At 37.5% G+C, this 17,707-nt stretch overlaps 1 protein-coding gene across 8 annotated transcripts in view; it reads right to left on the reverse strand.

Annotated features, from left to right (window-relative positions):
* Nucleotides 1-17,707, reverse strand: part of LOC127524565 (echinoderm microtubule-associated protein-like 4) — a 101,075-nt gene that overhangs the window by 47,532 nt on the left and 35,836 nt on the right. For 2 of the 8 annotated variants that reach the window (XM_051916185.1, XM_051916184.1), the window contains exon 1: nt 12,017-12,598. The exons of 1 other annotated variant lie outside the window; for it this stretch is intronic. In XM_051916185.1, the coding sequence (XP_051772145.1) occupies nt 12,017-12,086 (70 nt within the window). In that variant the 5' untranslated portion in view covers nt 12,087-12,598. Of the gene's footprint in view, nt 1-2,001; nt 2,120-12,016; nt 12,601-17,707 lie in introns of those variants that run through there. 5 more of the 8 variants (XM_051916190.1, XM_051916186.1, XM_051916191.1 and 2 more) reach the window with 5 other exon arrangements.

Here is a 17,707-nt window from a genome sequence, read left to right on the forward strand (position 1 = left end):
ATATATCAGCAGCATGATGTTTCTCCAGAATGGGGTACACCTAAACTGAGGAAAAACGCACCCTCCTCCACCTTTCTACCCATGATTCCTTGCCGGCTATAAGAGGAAGGAAGGCCTGCGCACATGTCATATTTCACAATAGCTTGTCACATTCCTTAGTTTTCTCCCCCACCCCTTCAGCACGTACACCTAAACACACACACCTCCGAACCAGCACACATTTCCTCTAAATAAAACGGATTTATCTCGCAGAAAATATGTGCAAACCTCCCATGCTCAGACCAGAGACCAACATACGCTCATGCACACAACTCCAGTGAGATCCTAGACTCGGTGCAGGACAATCCCATGGCGCGCGGCCAGATTGCATGTTTTTGGCATGCTTCATTTTGACTGGAGGTCTGTGGAGGAAGTCCTCAGGGTTAAAAGGCAGATTTGGAGCCGAGATAAGACTCAGTGGTGCAATCAGCCACATTCAGGCTCAAGACACACACAAACACAACGTTTGCCAGCATTGATTGATGCATCTTGTTAATGTTCACCATTTGCAACACTTATTTATAACAGATAGCCTTGATAATCTGTCGTGGTGTTTAGCTGCGCGCTTCCTGAGTACGAGATAAGGATTAGACGAAAGCAAAGACTGGTTGCACACAAAACTAGTTTGGACTTGACCCTCGTGAAGCAGTAGAGACGTCTCTTAGCTGGCAAAAAAAAAAATTATCAAGTCACGCTGCCAGGGTTAGGAGATAATTAAAACACTCGGCACACTTGTAAACTGGAGTAGAGTACGTGTCTAAACTGGTTAGGTGTATGTGTGAGTCTTATATGGTTTAGAGGACAAAACATTTAACTGAAGTAGGGCTATTATACACTCACACGCATGCCATAAATGAACACTTGCAAAAAGTACTATATAGAAGTATCATGTTTTTTTTTGGACCTGAACCATGGAACTGTCATGCTCTTTTGTTGTAATAATAAATTTTAACATGGATATCATATGCGTTTAGAGTGTAAACTTTAAAAAGTACTATAAGGTAGCTTTATGGGTTAGGTTTAGGGATAGATTTAGGTTTAGTACCTAGTTTTACCCAGTTATTGTAATTACTATAATGAGTACATGTGCGAAATGGGACTGTAAAATAAAGTGCTACTGTTTTTTGCCTATATATCTAACAAAAAGTACTGTGGTACTTTCAAGAATAACATGATACTCTAAAAAAAACATGGTAGCACTGTCAAAAAACAAAACAAAACAAAACAAAACAAATCTTTTTTTTAGATGGGTCATTCTATAATTCAATTTCATGTCCATTGATGATAATTCTTTAGAAATATCATATTTTATCCATTAAGAGAATACATGCTATGATCTCACACAAATATTTTGTGCACCTTGTTTTTTAGTTTGCTTTATGTCCCGTATAAGTGCCATTTTTGCAGTGTCCACTTTTTGAAGTGAGTGGCTCTTGAGTTCAAAATAATGAATTAAAAAAAATGTTAAAGTCAAGATTATCTATATTAAATGTATTTCTACAATCTAAACACCTTAGAGTTATTCTAATTTTCTTTCAAATATGAAAATATTTCATTTTACTAATTTTACACAAAAGATTCTGTCAACTATTTACTAACCAAACTAAAAAATGGTTCACCCTGAAACGATGCGACCAGCATCACGTGATGTCATTTTCTTCTGTAATGGATAATTTAAACACATTAGGGTAAATCTCCTCAATTTTTTTTTTTTTTATCTATAATTATCTATTTTTTCTTATCTATAATATAATTTATCTCCAGTGACCTATTGTCAAGAAGTATATTGATCGCCTATCAACTATGTTGGGTACTTTATGGTTTGCAATATTTTTATGACTTAAATTCAAATAAATATTAAAATTTGAGGTTAACCTGATCAAGAAAATAACATTTGGTTGGCCAGACAAGGCCTGCCATTGAAATTATGAGTCAAAATTGTGAAATTGTCAACTATGTTACCTGCCAACTAAGTTACCAAAGAGCAGGGGTGTCCAGACTCGGTCCTGGAGGGCCACTGTCCTGCAGAGTTTCGCTCCAAACAACTCCAAAACACCTGCTTGTAAGTTTCTAGTTGGCCTAATTAGACCCTGATTAGCTGGTTCAGGTGTGTTTAATTGGGGTTGGAGCTAAACTCTGAGTTTGGACACCCCTGCCATAGAGCCAACTCTTGAATAAAACAGTTGTTATGACCCTACTGTAACTGTGTCCTCTGATGATAATGAATTATTTGCCATAGATTAGTTTTTATCATAATTTAACCCTGTTATATGAACATGAAAGGGACATTTCAATAATTTTACCAAATTAACTATTTGCAAGTGGAAACATAAGAGATCTTCACATGCAAATGACTTGGGTGTCACTGTAACAATGTGCCCAGTCAACCATGTTACTTGCGTCAACAATGATACTTTCACTGTCAACCATGTTTTGACTGATTTTGAAATATCTAGACTGTTGCTTTGATATTATTTCAGGGTATAGTTCACATCCACATGGACCGGCTTTGCATAACATCTCTTAAGACTTTCAAAATGTAGATTTATGATTAAAAAATGTTCTTGTCCTTAATGACCGTGCTGAGAAATAATCTTTTAAAATAATCACTGCAGAACAGGCCAAAGAAACATTGACTATTTGAGTCACTAAATGTGTAGCATTTAATCATTGTATACAAACAGTTTGGCTGTAACATAGTTGACAAGCTTACCCAGGAAAACATCTTTGTCTTTTGTAGTATCACAATGCTGTTTAATGATTAAGTGTGGCAACTGGCAGATACGTTACAATGATAACATATATAAACTGAAACCAATAGCTGTTTTATTGAAGAAGCATTTTTTTTTCTTTTTTTTTTTTTTTTTCACTTTTTTGCTGATGTGAAATGTACCCTAAATTATTGAACGACTCAGGTATGTTTTTGTAAGAGATGGTTCAAAGATGGTCTAAAGAAAACATTAGGACCACACAAATTTTTTAAAAACAAATATGTTACTTTTACATTTTTTAACACTGTATCCTGGTAACACTATGTTTTTTTGTTTGTTTGTTTGAAAATGTACCATGGTATTCTTTGAAATAACTTTGAGTAGTAACTTAACTCTGAATATACTCTTACAAAAAAGTGACAATACCACGGTAAATGCTCAACATGTGACGGACAAAGACAGAAAAGCCACAAAAGGGAAGCTGCACAAGGCCCTGCGATGCTGTCTGAGTCATGTGCAGAGATGAGTTCATACAGGAAGTGATCTCAAAGACATGGGTGCTAAGAGTGAAAGTACTGAAATAAACTGACCCTTCGTTTTAAATTTTCTAAGAGAGAAGCAGAGACACACCTCCGCTGAGGCTGAAATCTCAACACTCAAACTCTCAGTTAGATTCACACTACACAACTAAACCTGAAACCTAACAAGAGAAAGCAAATTACATTACAAATTACAAAAAATACATTTATGAAGAAAACAAAAAAAATCACACCTCTCTTTTTGTGGTGATGTGGGTTATAGGACACACACACACCCACCCACTCACCCACACACACCCACACCCCCACACCCACACACACACACACACAGCTCCAGACAACCTCCGGGGACTGAGTATCATTGTTGCATGCTTGCAATATGAATTATACATAAGTCAGCATGTCTACACGCAGGGGATTACACACTCATACATTTGTAACAGACATGAAAGCTCACATTTGCATACAGAGACTCTAAAGAGGAGGACGCTTGTGCTCTGCCTTCGTCTCATTGTTATGAGCCTTACCACAAGACCGGTCAGTAGGGCTTGACTGTCGTATATTCACAATGCACACAATTATTTTGCTGCCAATATCAAATTAAGCAACACTGTGTATATCACAACAGTTTTACTGTCCTTTTTAATTAGCCTTTAAGTTTTACTTGAATCAGCTCAAACTGTCTGTTTGAATGAAGCAATTCAAAACTCTGATTTAACTCATTTGCATCTCAAAAATGACTCAGTTGTGCTGCTTAAAGGGGACCTATTATTCTCCTTTTTACAAGATGTAATGTAAGTCTCTGGCGTCCCCAGAATGTGTCTGTGAAGTTTCAGCTCAATATACCCCAGAGATCATTTATTATAGCTTGTCAAATTTGCCCCTATTTCTGTGTGTCCCTTTAAATGCAAATGAGCTGCTGCTTCTGATCGGCTTGTTTTTTCACATGCTTGCAGAGAAAGGCTTGCCAAAACAAAGTTATTGGGTTGTCCTTTTTCACGTTTTCTGGGTTTGTAGATGCACCGGGGACCCAATTATAGCACTTAAACACGGAAAAAGTCAGATTTTCATGATATGTCCCCTTTAATATTTTTGCGGAAATCGTGATTTTTTTTTTCAGGATTCTTTGATGAATAGAAAGTTCAAAAGAACAGCATTTATTTGCAATATATTATCATATATTTCACCCAGCCTTTTTAATATTCAAATCTAACCTTCAAAAGTAGATTCCATAATCCTTAAATCGATTGCAGAAATTGTCTGGAAGTCATAAAGGAATACATCACCCAAAAATGAATATTCTGTCATCATTTACTCACCCTCATGTTATTATAAAACCCATATGTCTTGCATTATAGAAAAAGTACATATAAAAAAGTGTGATTCTGTGAAGAAAGTCATTCAAGTTTGGCACAAGATTAGGGTTAGATTAAATTCTAACAGAATATTAATTTGGGGAGGAAATACCTCTTAATACCTCTCTAAGCCAAGCATTTTTCTCATGTGAATGGCTGTTTGTGTTTGTGACTGCAGTGAGGGTCGGTGAGAGTGCTTCTCTGCAGCTTTATGAATGAGATTCCTCTGCCTTAAGCAGACTAGCAGGCATGTAACAGACATGATTAACTACACAGCACTGAAGCTTCATGTTAATGATTCACTGTAATGGCCCAGGGCTTGACACACAAGATACACACATACACACACAAAACCACACTTACATATCGGTGGGGCCGGGTGTGAGATTAGATAATGATAAGAGGCGCAGAGCAATGTTGTGATGTGTTTTCACCACCTTCTCTCCTTCTCAGATTATGGACAGATCGAGCTGCGTTGATGTTCAAAAGAAATCGCTATCATGATTAAAATACGATTAATCGTGGAGCCCTATGATTGTCCTTTCGGAATAAAGACCACTTTTACAATAAACTATACACTGTGCATATTATGCATACCCAGATGACCCTACTGCATTTCCCCAAAAATGCAGTATACACCGCAAGGAATACTGTATCCCAAAATACAACGTGTTTAACTTGACCATATAACATTTCCATGTGACTAATAATCCGTTAGTAATTTCAGAGTAAAGACTTTGGCTGTGTTCAAATAACATACTAACATACAGTAGTGGCCAGAAGTGATGTCCAGCCTTGGAAAATTGACAACATCACCCTTTATTTAAATATTATTGAAATTTTGCTCAAGATTTTTTAACTCTCTCTTCATCAAAGAATCCTGAAAAAAAAGTATTACAATTTCCACAGAAATATTAAGCAGCACAACTTTTTTCAACATTGAGTCATTGTTGAAGTGTAGAGCATCTGCTTGGTTTGAGGACCTGCTAACAACAATTAAAGTTGATTTAATAATAAAAAAACAACTACTTTGAGCATGCTATGAATGTAAGAAAACCATCTTCTGGCTAACACCTAACAATACGAGTCTTTACAGAGCAAAGGTTTTGTAAAAGTTTTTCATGTTAGATAACATCTGTAAAAGTTGTGAAAATTGTTCCTGAATGCATTCACTAAATAAACCAATCAATTAAACTGGATTACTTGTTTTAATTTTTGCTTAATATTAATTTTAAGATAATTGAACTTAAAATTTTTGGATAAAATTAAGAATGTTAACCTGATTCAAGTAAATGACATTGAATTAACCTTATCTAATAAGTTTACTGAAATAAACAATGTTAATTAAATGCAACATAACCCAGTTATGTGGAACCTGGTGACATAAAAAAGTTGAGTAAATCTAATGTATAATTGGTATGATGGTTTAATTAAACAAGTAGGGTCATTAAGAACAAATATCCCCTCCGGACATCCCTTTTGGCCACAAGTCTTTCAATTTCTGCAGTATGTAGGTAGTATGTATACTGTGCACAGCACAGCATGTACATTTTTTGTATGCATGGAATAGCCAGAAGATTGTCAAAATGCACAGTATACAACAGAGCACACATACTTTATCCCACAATGCATTGTGCTCGACTTGACCTTTACTCTCCAGTGCAACAAAACTGGAAGTTAAATCATTTGAACAACTCATTATTTGCTCTGACTGCCACAATAACATTTTAACATATAATGACCAGCAAAATAACAAAAAAAAAATTATTATTATTAAAGTTATCAATTTTATAAAATCTATTTATCATTCATTTTTTTTCATTTTTATTTTTTAAATGTTAACTGGTGACAACAATGTAGTATAGTGCTGTTAAAATTTTCTGAAAACCATCTGAACCGGACAATATGGTATTTATAACAAACGGTATGCAGCTCACACTGTGCAGTATGCAGTACGCTAGAATTCCATTCTGAACACAGCCAGCGCGTGCCCAAGAATGAAGGTTTGTGCATGTAAATTATAAAACGCGTGTCTGCATGAAGTGCTAATTATTGCGCAGCAGATTCCAGCCTCCTGCCTCGCAGCGGCTTCAAATTGTTTACCACGTGTGGTGACATGTTTGTTTAAAGACATTAGGCTGTGCAGCCGGGCCAACTATGTGTGCGGGGTTACGCAGCGGCCCGCTCGCTGATGGATGAACGGGATTATTGCACAGAGAACTGCACATCCGCTCTACAAAACCATACATTGATTAAATCTGTGTTACTTAATAATTAAACATCATCTTATTTGCTATCACTAAACTGTTTAATACACATATCACTTTTACATCGACCCTGATATCGTTATCAGCATTGGCTTTTAAAAATCATATTTATCAACCACTAACTACCACTGTTACAAAAAAATAATGGGGCATAGTGATTGTATCAGATGGTAATTTCATATTCATAAAACTATGGTACTCCAAAGTCCTTCAAAGAAAGCTACAGAATTGCCATTCATTATATGAATGTCCAAAAATACATGGTACCATGGCCAAAAATCTACTGTAATACCATGGTAGTTTTTTTTTGGTAATACTTTAATAGTGCAAACATCATCTAATGGTGATTTCCTCGTGGCTGATGTCTTTGTTGTGCTTTTAAAGTCATTTATATCAGTGCAGGCGTCCAGGCAAACATAAGCAGAAGAGCTAGTTTCTATTCTTATGGTTTAGATATCGATTGCACAATTCCAAACTAACCTCTGACCGCTAGATAAACTTAAACACACGAACACATCCTACACAAACACACACCCACACACACAGCAGACAGCGGCTGTCCATCTGTGAAAGAGATTCTCTCTGCTGGAATCTCGCCTAACGTACATCAACTCCAGCGCCAAACACAAGCAGACGGTTGTAACAGCACCTGTATGTGTGTTTGTGTATCTACTTAATCATATTTTGGGGACAAATTTATACCCAGAAGTGAGCTAAAATCTGACCTTTTGTGGACATTTTTTTTAATGAGAAAATGCAGTTTTTCCATTTGGGTAAAGGTGTGCTTATAGTAGGGCTGGATGGTATGACAGTACTACCACTGAAGTTATTGACACTTTAGTGTGCTAAAGAAACATGCATGATTGAGAAAATATTGAGTGGGACATGCATGAGGTTAAAAAGAGTTATTAAGCCGTTAATAAAGAACTCAATGATGAACATGTTGAATGATACACAGCCAAAGCACACAGTCGGTTATGTCTTAAGTGAACATAAACAGCTGGGTGAAAATCAGATGTGTATCAGTATATTAGATCTGTGCATTGGGTCTTAAAGTGACAGCAGCCTAATAAACCTGCTGCAGTCTGTGTCATTCAGGTTAATCAAACAAAAGACAGAGGAAATCACTCACTGCTCTTGACTGAATAACTTTTGAATCTTTAATAATAATCCATTTATATTTAATTCATACGGTGAAGACTATGCACACTTTGCACAAAAAATATACTTCACTATGAGAGCATATGCATACGTCATGGACACATGTAACATCATACAATCATTATCATACAACAATTTCTACATTTGCGATATTTAAATAAGTTCGATATATTGTGCAGCCCTACTAGCTGTACTTAAAAACAATAGAAGTCTATGGATCGTCCCACATTTACAGTAGATAGCTACGTAAGTAAATATGTGTGTGTAATAGGGCTGCACAATTAATCGAAAATAAACCGCACACGATTTGGCAATTGTGCAATTTTTTTATGCGCAGCTTGTCAGTGAAGTACGGCTAAATGCTGCTCCATCTGAAAGCCAGAGGGCGCTCTCGCGCGGAAACTCCAAATATGCCCCGCGGAAGTACGATATAACGCACAACATTCCAGGAAATCCCAATGGGCATCATACTATCGCTGTAGCTGAATAAACAGAAGATTGAAACGCTTTGATTGATTAAACATGACTAATAAACACAGGCAATATATGGTTTATCTGAGTTCTTCAAGCCTTCTCAGGTATTTTCATGATTATAAAGTATATGTATAATGCAATGCTAATCGACATAGCCTTTATCACTGTATGAAATAATATTCTTTTATGCCTTGTTCTGTGTAAGAAGCCACATCATCTCACAGAAGGATGCTCGTTATGAAGTGAGTTTGTAGTAAATACATGTTATTAAATGTTGTCTTTTGTTGGACAAGAGGTTCATAAATGCTTCTCATGTTTGGAAGGATGTTTGACGCATGTCGCCTTTTCAAATGCGCATTATAATTGACTCAAACTCACAGTGCTTTCATATGGAGCAGCATTTACTACTGACCACAGAGCTGTGCTTCACTGACAAGCTGCGCATAAAATAAATCGCAGCCTTTGCGAATTCATAACCGCACTAAGCCAAACAGTTTAAGCGCAATTTCGGGTTAAATGTGATTAATCATGCAGCCCTAGTGTATAATGTAATATATAATATGGGTATAATTGTGCTGCATGTTTTTCAGTATGCTTATGAAAGATGTGACAACAACTGAAGGGGATATTAGAGAGAGAGAGACGGATGAACTTAGTATACTTGTTACGCAACATCGTTTTATTTTCAATACTCTTTTACTGTCTTAAAAACTGAAGTGTGTATTTTCTGCGCCAAACTGAATTGCAAAAATCATGTTTTCAAACAGGTTTCCGTCATCTCCCATTGGTCAGACAAACAGAAAGCCCCACCCCAAACTTCTGCCATTGGTTGAGCCTTTGTTGTCGTGCTGAGCTGGTCTGGATGCTTAAACAAACAGAGCAATGTTTTGAAAGCGTCACAGAGAAACAGTGTTTACACTAAGAGGAAATAAACCTTTAATGGTTTACTTACAGTTGTCTCCGCATACAAACCCGGATAGGAGAAAGTGTTTTACCATTTTAAAAAATTACACACTTCAGCTTTCATTAAAGAAGATGCAAAAAGAGAACATCAAAGAAGGAAAATTATACAGAGGAGGTGGTAAACAGAAAAGCTTGTGTACCATCTGCAAGGAGACATGCAAACACACTCCGAACACCAGCTGAACACATACAGTACACTGCGGGCAGATTCAAATATTGTGTGAGCAAAGACACACACACACACACACACACACACACACACACACACACACTAGTTAATCGTTCACCATTTTTTATTGTTTCGTTAACCAGCGTTTATTACAATGAAAGGAAGAAACACCCTGACCAGAGGCAGTATTCAGCCCACATTCAGCCACTGAACCTGAGTATTTCTGTTTCACATCCTCAGTAGTAAGAGTCTAACCTTTCACATACACACACACACACACACACACACACACACACACACTTTTACAAAGAGATTTACTTATACTCCCCCAAGCCAGTTCTCCATGAATGAGACACCACAAACAGACTCTGTACAGATGTGGCATCCCAATAAAAAGCCACAAGACAGACACAAGCACCTACACACACGCACACTAGACAAAACATCAACTACTAGTAAAAGACAGTTTGTCAAGATAATCCTTGAATACTGACTTGAGAAAGCCTCATCGTGAAGTTCAAAAATGTTTTAAAAGCCTTCAGGTTTGAAGGTTATATCGACTGTAGACAGATTGAGAGACAGAAAGATATTGACATCTGTGGCTAAAAAAAAAAACTTACAGAGGAACAAGTTCTGCGTGGATGAATCAGATTGTTTAAGGTGTAACTATACCTCACGGATCTCACTAGTTTCATCAAGAGTTTCATTTAGAAGAAAGTCCTATACAGTAAATCTGAAAAATATGTAGTTTATGCAAGTATATATGCTGCCACAGAGACTTTATTTTGTTTATGGGCATGACATACACTACCATTCAAGATTTTTTAATCTTTTTGAAAGAAGCTTCTTATGACTTCTTTCTTTTTTCTTTGAGCAAAAATAAAAACATTACCATTTAAAATAACTTTTTTATTTGAACATATTGTAAAATGCAATTTATTCCTGTGATCAAAGCTGAATTTTCAGCATCATTACTCCAGTCTTCAGTGTCACATGATCCTTCAGAAATCATTCTAATATGCTGATTTGATGCTCAAGAAACATTTCTGATTATTATCAATGTTGAAAACAGTTGTGCTGCTTCATATTTCTGTGGAAAACATGATACAATTATTTGAAATAGAAATCATTTACAACATTATAACTGTCTTTACTGTCACTTTTGATAAATTTAATATGTGACCCTGGATCACAAAACCAGTCACAAGTCTCACGGGTATTTTTGTAGCAATAGCCAACAATACACTGTATGGGTCAAAATGATCAATTCATCTTTTATGCCAAAAATCATTAGGATATTAAGTAAAGATCATGTTCCATGAAGATATTTTGTAAATTTCTTTCCATAAATATATCAAAAATGTATTTTTATGAGTGGATATGCATTGCTAAGGACTTCATTTGGACAACTTTAAAGTTGATTTTCCAAAATGTTTTGGTTTTTTGCACCTACAGATTCCAGATTTTCAAATAGTTGTATCTCGGCCAAATATTGTCCTATCCTAACAGACCATACATCAATAGTAGGCTTATTTATTCAGTGGAATCAATGGAAGGCTTATTTCAGATAAAAAGTGTGTAAAATTGGAAAGTTTATGTTTAAAATAAACACTTTTATACTCGATTAACTTTAAAGGAGTACAGTCGTCCACAGTGTATCTTCAACATTCCCTCAACAAAAGTTCATGAATCTGCTACACTGTAAGAAAATGCCTAAGAGAGTCTGTGCTAAATCTTTAAATTTTTTAAAACTTAGTTTAAGATTTAAAAGCAGTTAGTAAGAAATGTTCAATGCAGGTCTACAGAATTTTCGTGATGTTTGGACGCTACATCAGAACAGGCTGTAGGTCTGTGCCAGATCTGCTGGATGAAGCTTGAAGGATCTAGTCAGAATATTTTCAATGGATGTTAAACGTTCAAAGGAAAATGGTATTTTGGGGCAATATTTGATCATCCATTGCAAGAAAAACAGAAGTTATTAAAGATAGAGAAAATTACTTTTGAAGAAAAAAACTATCCCAAGTTTGTCAAGCCAACATAAATATTAAATAAAGATTTATTTGATGTACAACTAACCACAACACTCTTTCCTGGTGTGCTGACCGTTTACAAGCATTCAAATGAACTGCTAGACTCTCACTAAACACGCACACACCGCTGAGATGCATCAATGTAGTGAGGTTAGAGCGTTACACACACTTCCTCTCTGTGTGGTGTGGAGAGGGGAACCTCCAAATGACAAAAAGGAAGACTCTTGCACACACACACACACACACACACACGCATGCATCTCAATCACACACACAACCCTCCCCACAATCCCGCTGTGCTGCATTACCGGTGCAGTGGTGGTTCAGCATGGTCGTGGAGTTACACACTGGAGCTAAACCTGTTGGGCTGTCTTCCATTCTCCGCTCGCGTGTATGTCTGCAATCTTCACCGCTGCACGTCCGCTTCTCCTCGTGTCCGTCTGTCTGTCTACTTTCAGTCTGTCTTTGCCCGTGTGTCTCTCTTTTGCTGTCTCACACACACATTCTTTCTTTCTCGCACGGTGCTGCACACATACGCCCGCTCACAAAAAAGCCAGGGCGAGCGAGTGAGCGCGAGGGTGAGAGAGAACAAGGGAAACTAGAGGAGGAGGAGATAAAGGGATAAAAAAAGAAAATCTTGCTTGGCTAAGGGAGTGGCTAAAGCTCCCCTGCTCACACGTCTTTAACCTCTGCCTTTCCAACGTAGCCACACACACAGTGCATGTTGTTTTACTCTGCGCTGGGACGGGGGGAGGGTAGCGCCAAGAGAGGGGAGGAGACCACGTGGAGGTGTCAAAGCTTCAAGGAACCGGCCACGCACACGACAGCAAATTACAATGGCTCTGAAAGCCTTGTTCAAATGACTGTGCACCAGTGTTCCCTCTAAAAAAAAAAAAAAAAAAAAAGTACTTGCTGAGCAAAACCTCTCTGACAATTCAGCCACCAGAGCAAAAACATTGTTTGTACAGTACCAGACCTGTACAGTGTACACACAAAAAGTGCTTACATCATGCAGTTGCAACTTCAAGGTGTTTTTTTACAACCCATGTAAATATCTTTGCATTCCTTAATGCTAGCGTTGTACAAATGAGGGTACTTTCGAACCTCTTCACACAATCTCTCATCTATGTAGGCCTCCATTGTCGCTGTAGCTTGCATGTGTTCTGGTCTGTTCTGTTTACGCAGTTTTTCTTTGACTAAATTGTGAATCTACGCCCCCAGGGCACAGTTGCCACCTTGTGGATAAACTAATTACTGTAAAAAAAAAATTAACACACATGTGCGACCTGCGCGTACAAGCACGTGTGGTTACAAAACTACGGTGGTGTGTCTACAGTACTCTTCTGATGACTAAATTCACGTCACGTGCACTGTACGCTGACGCTGTAAAAAGTAAAGTACACTTTTGGCTTAAGCTTTCTTTTTTACAATGCTGTGTTAACTTTGCCATTCTTTACCAAGAGATTCTATTAAACTAATTTTAAAAAAGTCATGCAAAACAGTTCAATTCATTAATAATATAATATATAATATAATATAATATAATTGCCGGTTAAACATTTCATTCACGCGCTGTTCTGACATGTGCTTTTCTGAGCATGTGTACTCAAAGCGTGCACACTAAAAGCCTGTCAAACAGCGTGTGATTACTGGACTAAGTTATCTTTCACGTCTTATTACGCTAATACAGTCAAATACACAAAAGGTGTACATAAACATTCGATTATGTCTAAAGTGAAAGTAAACAGTTGGGAGAAAATCAGATGCACGTTTTGGATGCGTCCAGGTCTTAAAGTGACAGAAGACTAATAGTAAACAAGCTGCCGCTTGTCCTTAAAGTGATAGTTCACCCAAAAATGAAAATGTTGTCATTATTTACTAACTCACATATTGCGTGACAAAATATAACACAAAATATTCTGACGGACACTGCTGTATTAGCATAGACCCCGACCTGAGTGAGTTGTACACTGTCCACCATTTTCTCCAGGCCGGAAACAGCTGTAGCGACAACGTCTCGTAAGTGATTGAGGTGTTTTGTTGATGAATGTAAGAGTGAACATAACAGTCTTCATGTACTCCCGACATCAGAGCCGCTGAAGACGCAGTGGATTCGTTTTGTTTTTGAAGGGAATACGCCTCTATATACCTATTAATACCATACACCTACTAAATTCATTTATGTCTGCACAAATCATTTTATACCAGACTGCTTTGTGAATGAGGGTCAATACAAAGGGACAATACAAAACCAGGTTTTGCTAAAAAGTTGTTACTCAAGGATGGATCAGTACAAACTGTTAGTGATCCAGCTTATAGTCTCCGGAGTGATACTGGTCATGGCAGTAATGAAAGGGAGAATATGCACTTTATTACAGTTCATCTGAGTTGATTTACGGATATAAAGTTTAACAGTTTATTAGGCACCCCCGAAAAGGCATAAGGTCTGTATATATTTGTTTACTGTTAGTAACAAATGTTTTTTTGTAATTCTATCAATGTTTTTGATAATACAAGGGATAGCAAGAGTTTTTGGATAAGACCTTAATGCACACTTCTTAAACTGTGTTTTATTCAGCACACAGTCATTTTCTAGAGTGAAAATGGGCGCTTCATCTTTTGTGTGATGTACAATAAACTTCATACTCATCAGTAAAGATTTGGCCATCATTCGGACGGGGTCGCTACAATAGGCTTGTACTAATTAGGGATGCGCCGATCCGATACTCAGATCGGGTATCGGCTCCGATACTGCCATTTTTGCCGGATCGGGTATCGGCCGGACGGGACCGATCCAAATCCGATATATTGTGCGTGTAGGCTACTATTCTGTGTTATTTTTAAGCCCCACAAAAGGCACAAAAACATTAAAAAGCACCATAAAGTTTGCGTGCACTATATTCTGTGTTCTGAAGCCATTCCATAGTTTAATGTGAGGTACAGATGAATATTTAAGTCGTTAAATTAAAGTTCACGTAAATGCCTCCCTCTGCTGCGGCTGTCAGTCATTCTCCATTCAGCATTCAAACTGCGAGTCGCGTTCGGTTGCGATAGTCAACACAATGAAACTCTCTCCAAGATGATTCAATGTTTCTATTATTATACTTCATCTGTGTAGACAAAGATACCGGTAATACAATACGCATCAATATATCTTCTCTTTGTGCTTTGAACTTGTCAATGCGGAGCGCTGCTGCTGCGCTCTGTGATGCCATGTTGCTTCAAGCGCATCATTCTGCACACGGGATGCGCATAAGCGCTTCGTGCCGCTCTGTATGGGAGCCGTTTATCATATCATATCATATCATACTTTTGTGCAATGAAAGATTGTTAATAGCCTTTTTTGTTCTGTCCTATCTATCATATGTTGCTGCCTCATTACAAAAATGCGCTATAAATTTAAAAGAAATGTCTTTTAATTTTATAGTATATATTAATATATAGTATAAATATATTTAGTTTGTCATGTATGACTCAAACATTCATGAAAAACAAGTCATGAATCATGGATGAACGAGTCAGCTGGACTCCTGGTTATTTTGAATATCTACCAAGCTAGTGAAGCTATTGGTTTATTTACAGTTGTTCTGATGCACAATTATTTAATAAATAATTCACTACATTTGTGTCTGTTTATTTTGTTTTACAAGGTTAGGAAAGTAATGTTTTAAGTCAAGCCTGATGCCTTGCACAAAAGAATGATCCCAGTCTCTTTCACACAGTGAGGCATACAGTTTATTAGGTAATTCAGCACTTTTTTTAATTATTATTATTTGAATATCAGATCAGTATCGGTATCGGCCAATACTGAATCCCAGGTATTGGAATCGGTATCAGAGGCGAAAAAGGTGGATCGGAGCATCCCTAGTACTAATAGTACATAAAAGCAAAATGACAACATAATTTCTAACAATAGTTAAACTAAACTATACCTGTTCTATCTCCGTGCAGCATATCGCTGGCTCTGTAGGCATCATTGTCCGACACCGGTTTGAACATATAAGGCGAACACCGCTACTGACATTTTCAGTGCACGAGATTGTCCTATCTTGTTGCATGAGCTCTTGAAGCTCCGCCCTCTTCTTGAAAGGGGGCTGGGAGCAGCAGCTCATTTGTATTTAAAGGGACACACACAAAAAAATGCTTTTGCTCACCCCCAAAAAGTGGCAATTTTAACATGCTATAAAAAAATGATCTGTCGGGTATTTTGAGCTTAAATTGTTGCATCCCTAATAAATACAGACACCAATCCAATCCTAGAATCAAGTATCCTAATATACAGCATACTATTTCAACATACTAGCACACTGATACACAAAACATGCCCCCTATTACTGACTGAATTTTTCCCAGTCCAATGTTCATCCCATGACTATCATGCATGAATGACTGAATGGCTGTGTACGTGTTTATGAGCGTTAAGACATCTCTACGTCATTCTGAGACTTTTGTATACAACTTGTGTGTTTCGTATATTTGCAGTTTAAATCTCACAGAGGTCAACGAGTTACAAAGGTAAGTGTGCCTTGTCGGGCCCTTGTTCAAAAACAACACGGCTGTTTGTTAATCTTAAACCTGAGGAGAAGAAGTGGAGCATAGCAGCAGTGTTTAAAAAAGAATGAAACATTTAATTATCCCACGTTTGTGAAGGGGCCAGCCTGTCGCTGAGGAGAGCTATAAAACAATGAGAAGGAGCGAGTGAGAGAGAGCATTCCTTCAGCACACAGCTGCCAAGTTGGAAGAAAAACCAACAACAAAAAGTGACTGGTTAGAAGCCAGAAGGAGAGCCAAAGAGAGGAGAACAGAGGAGAGAAAGAATATCGTGGCCACGTACACCGCAATATTTCACCGTAAAAAGGCCCATAAACTGAACAACAGGAGATAATCGCAGTTCAAGGAAAGGTAGAAATGTCGTCTCACACAAGGATATGAGTGTCATACTGACACAATTACAGACAAGGAATGAAAAGAAAGTAGGTCAAAGGGCAATCATGGGGACCGTCTAACTCCCACTCTCGCATGCATACGCGTGTACATGCACACCTAACTTCTGCATTCAGCCAAATTTATTTCAGCTTACAATGAAATTACAAACCACAAACAGAGAGTACGCCTACATTTGATTGATCAAACGAGACATATTAGCTCTGTTCCAAAACCTATAAGCTCCATTTGCCTACTACCTACAGTACATAGTCAGCTGACATCTGGCAGTATCCTAAAATGAAAGAGAACTTCTGATTTGAAAAGCAACTGATGTGGAATACTCTACAAAGACCGGAACTCTGGGCAAGGTACAAATATTTTCGAATAGGAAAATAAAGCACACAGGAGACTACATTCACAATGGATTTCAATAAAGATGAGGAAAAGGTATGATGTGACACTTTAATAAACAAAAATGTACTTTAAAGGCACAATATGTAAATTTTGCCGCTAGAGGTCGCTTATTCAAAACAAAGGCATAGCTTGAGGCTGATCATATTCATGGACGAGCTAATGTATTAAAGATTTATTAATATTACTGTAAGCAGGGTGTGGCTCAAAGCTGATGGAGCGGAATGAGGCCACTGGAGCGATTGCTAATGAGAGACGAGCGCGACACATGACGCGGCTCGAGAGCAGCGGGACTTTTATTATGCCACAGTCGCTGCTTCCGCTTCTTCAGGTCATGTGTATGTGGGGTAACACAGCGCTGTTTTTTCATATTAGATACATTTGTGTGTTGAAAGATGTTATAATGCTACTCTGCGCATTCGCTTGGCAGCTGCTATGAGACACTTGTTGCACACTGTATTAACCTAGAACGATATTAATCATGGTAAAACATGGTACTCACGGTAAATTAAGAAAACGATATGATTAGTTTTCTGTCGATGAATGTATCCAAACAGTTGCTCACCGGTCTAATAAAACACATAATATATTAAAGCGTCTTCGGTGTTTCCATGGTTTCTACAAAATAAAAACGGAAATCGAGGGTAACGTGGGTATGATGT

The sequence above is a fragment of the Ctenopharyngodon idella genome, chromosome 13 (assembly GCF_019924925.1).
Source record: "Ctenopharyngodon idella isolate HZGC_01 chromosome 13, HZGC01, whole genome shotgun sequence".
Taxonomy (NCBI): Eukaryota; Metazoa; Chordata; class Actinopteri; order Cypriniformes; family Xenocyprididae; genus Ctenopharyngodon; species Ctenopharyngodon idella.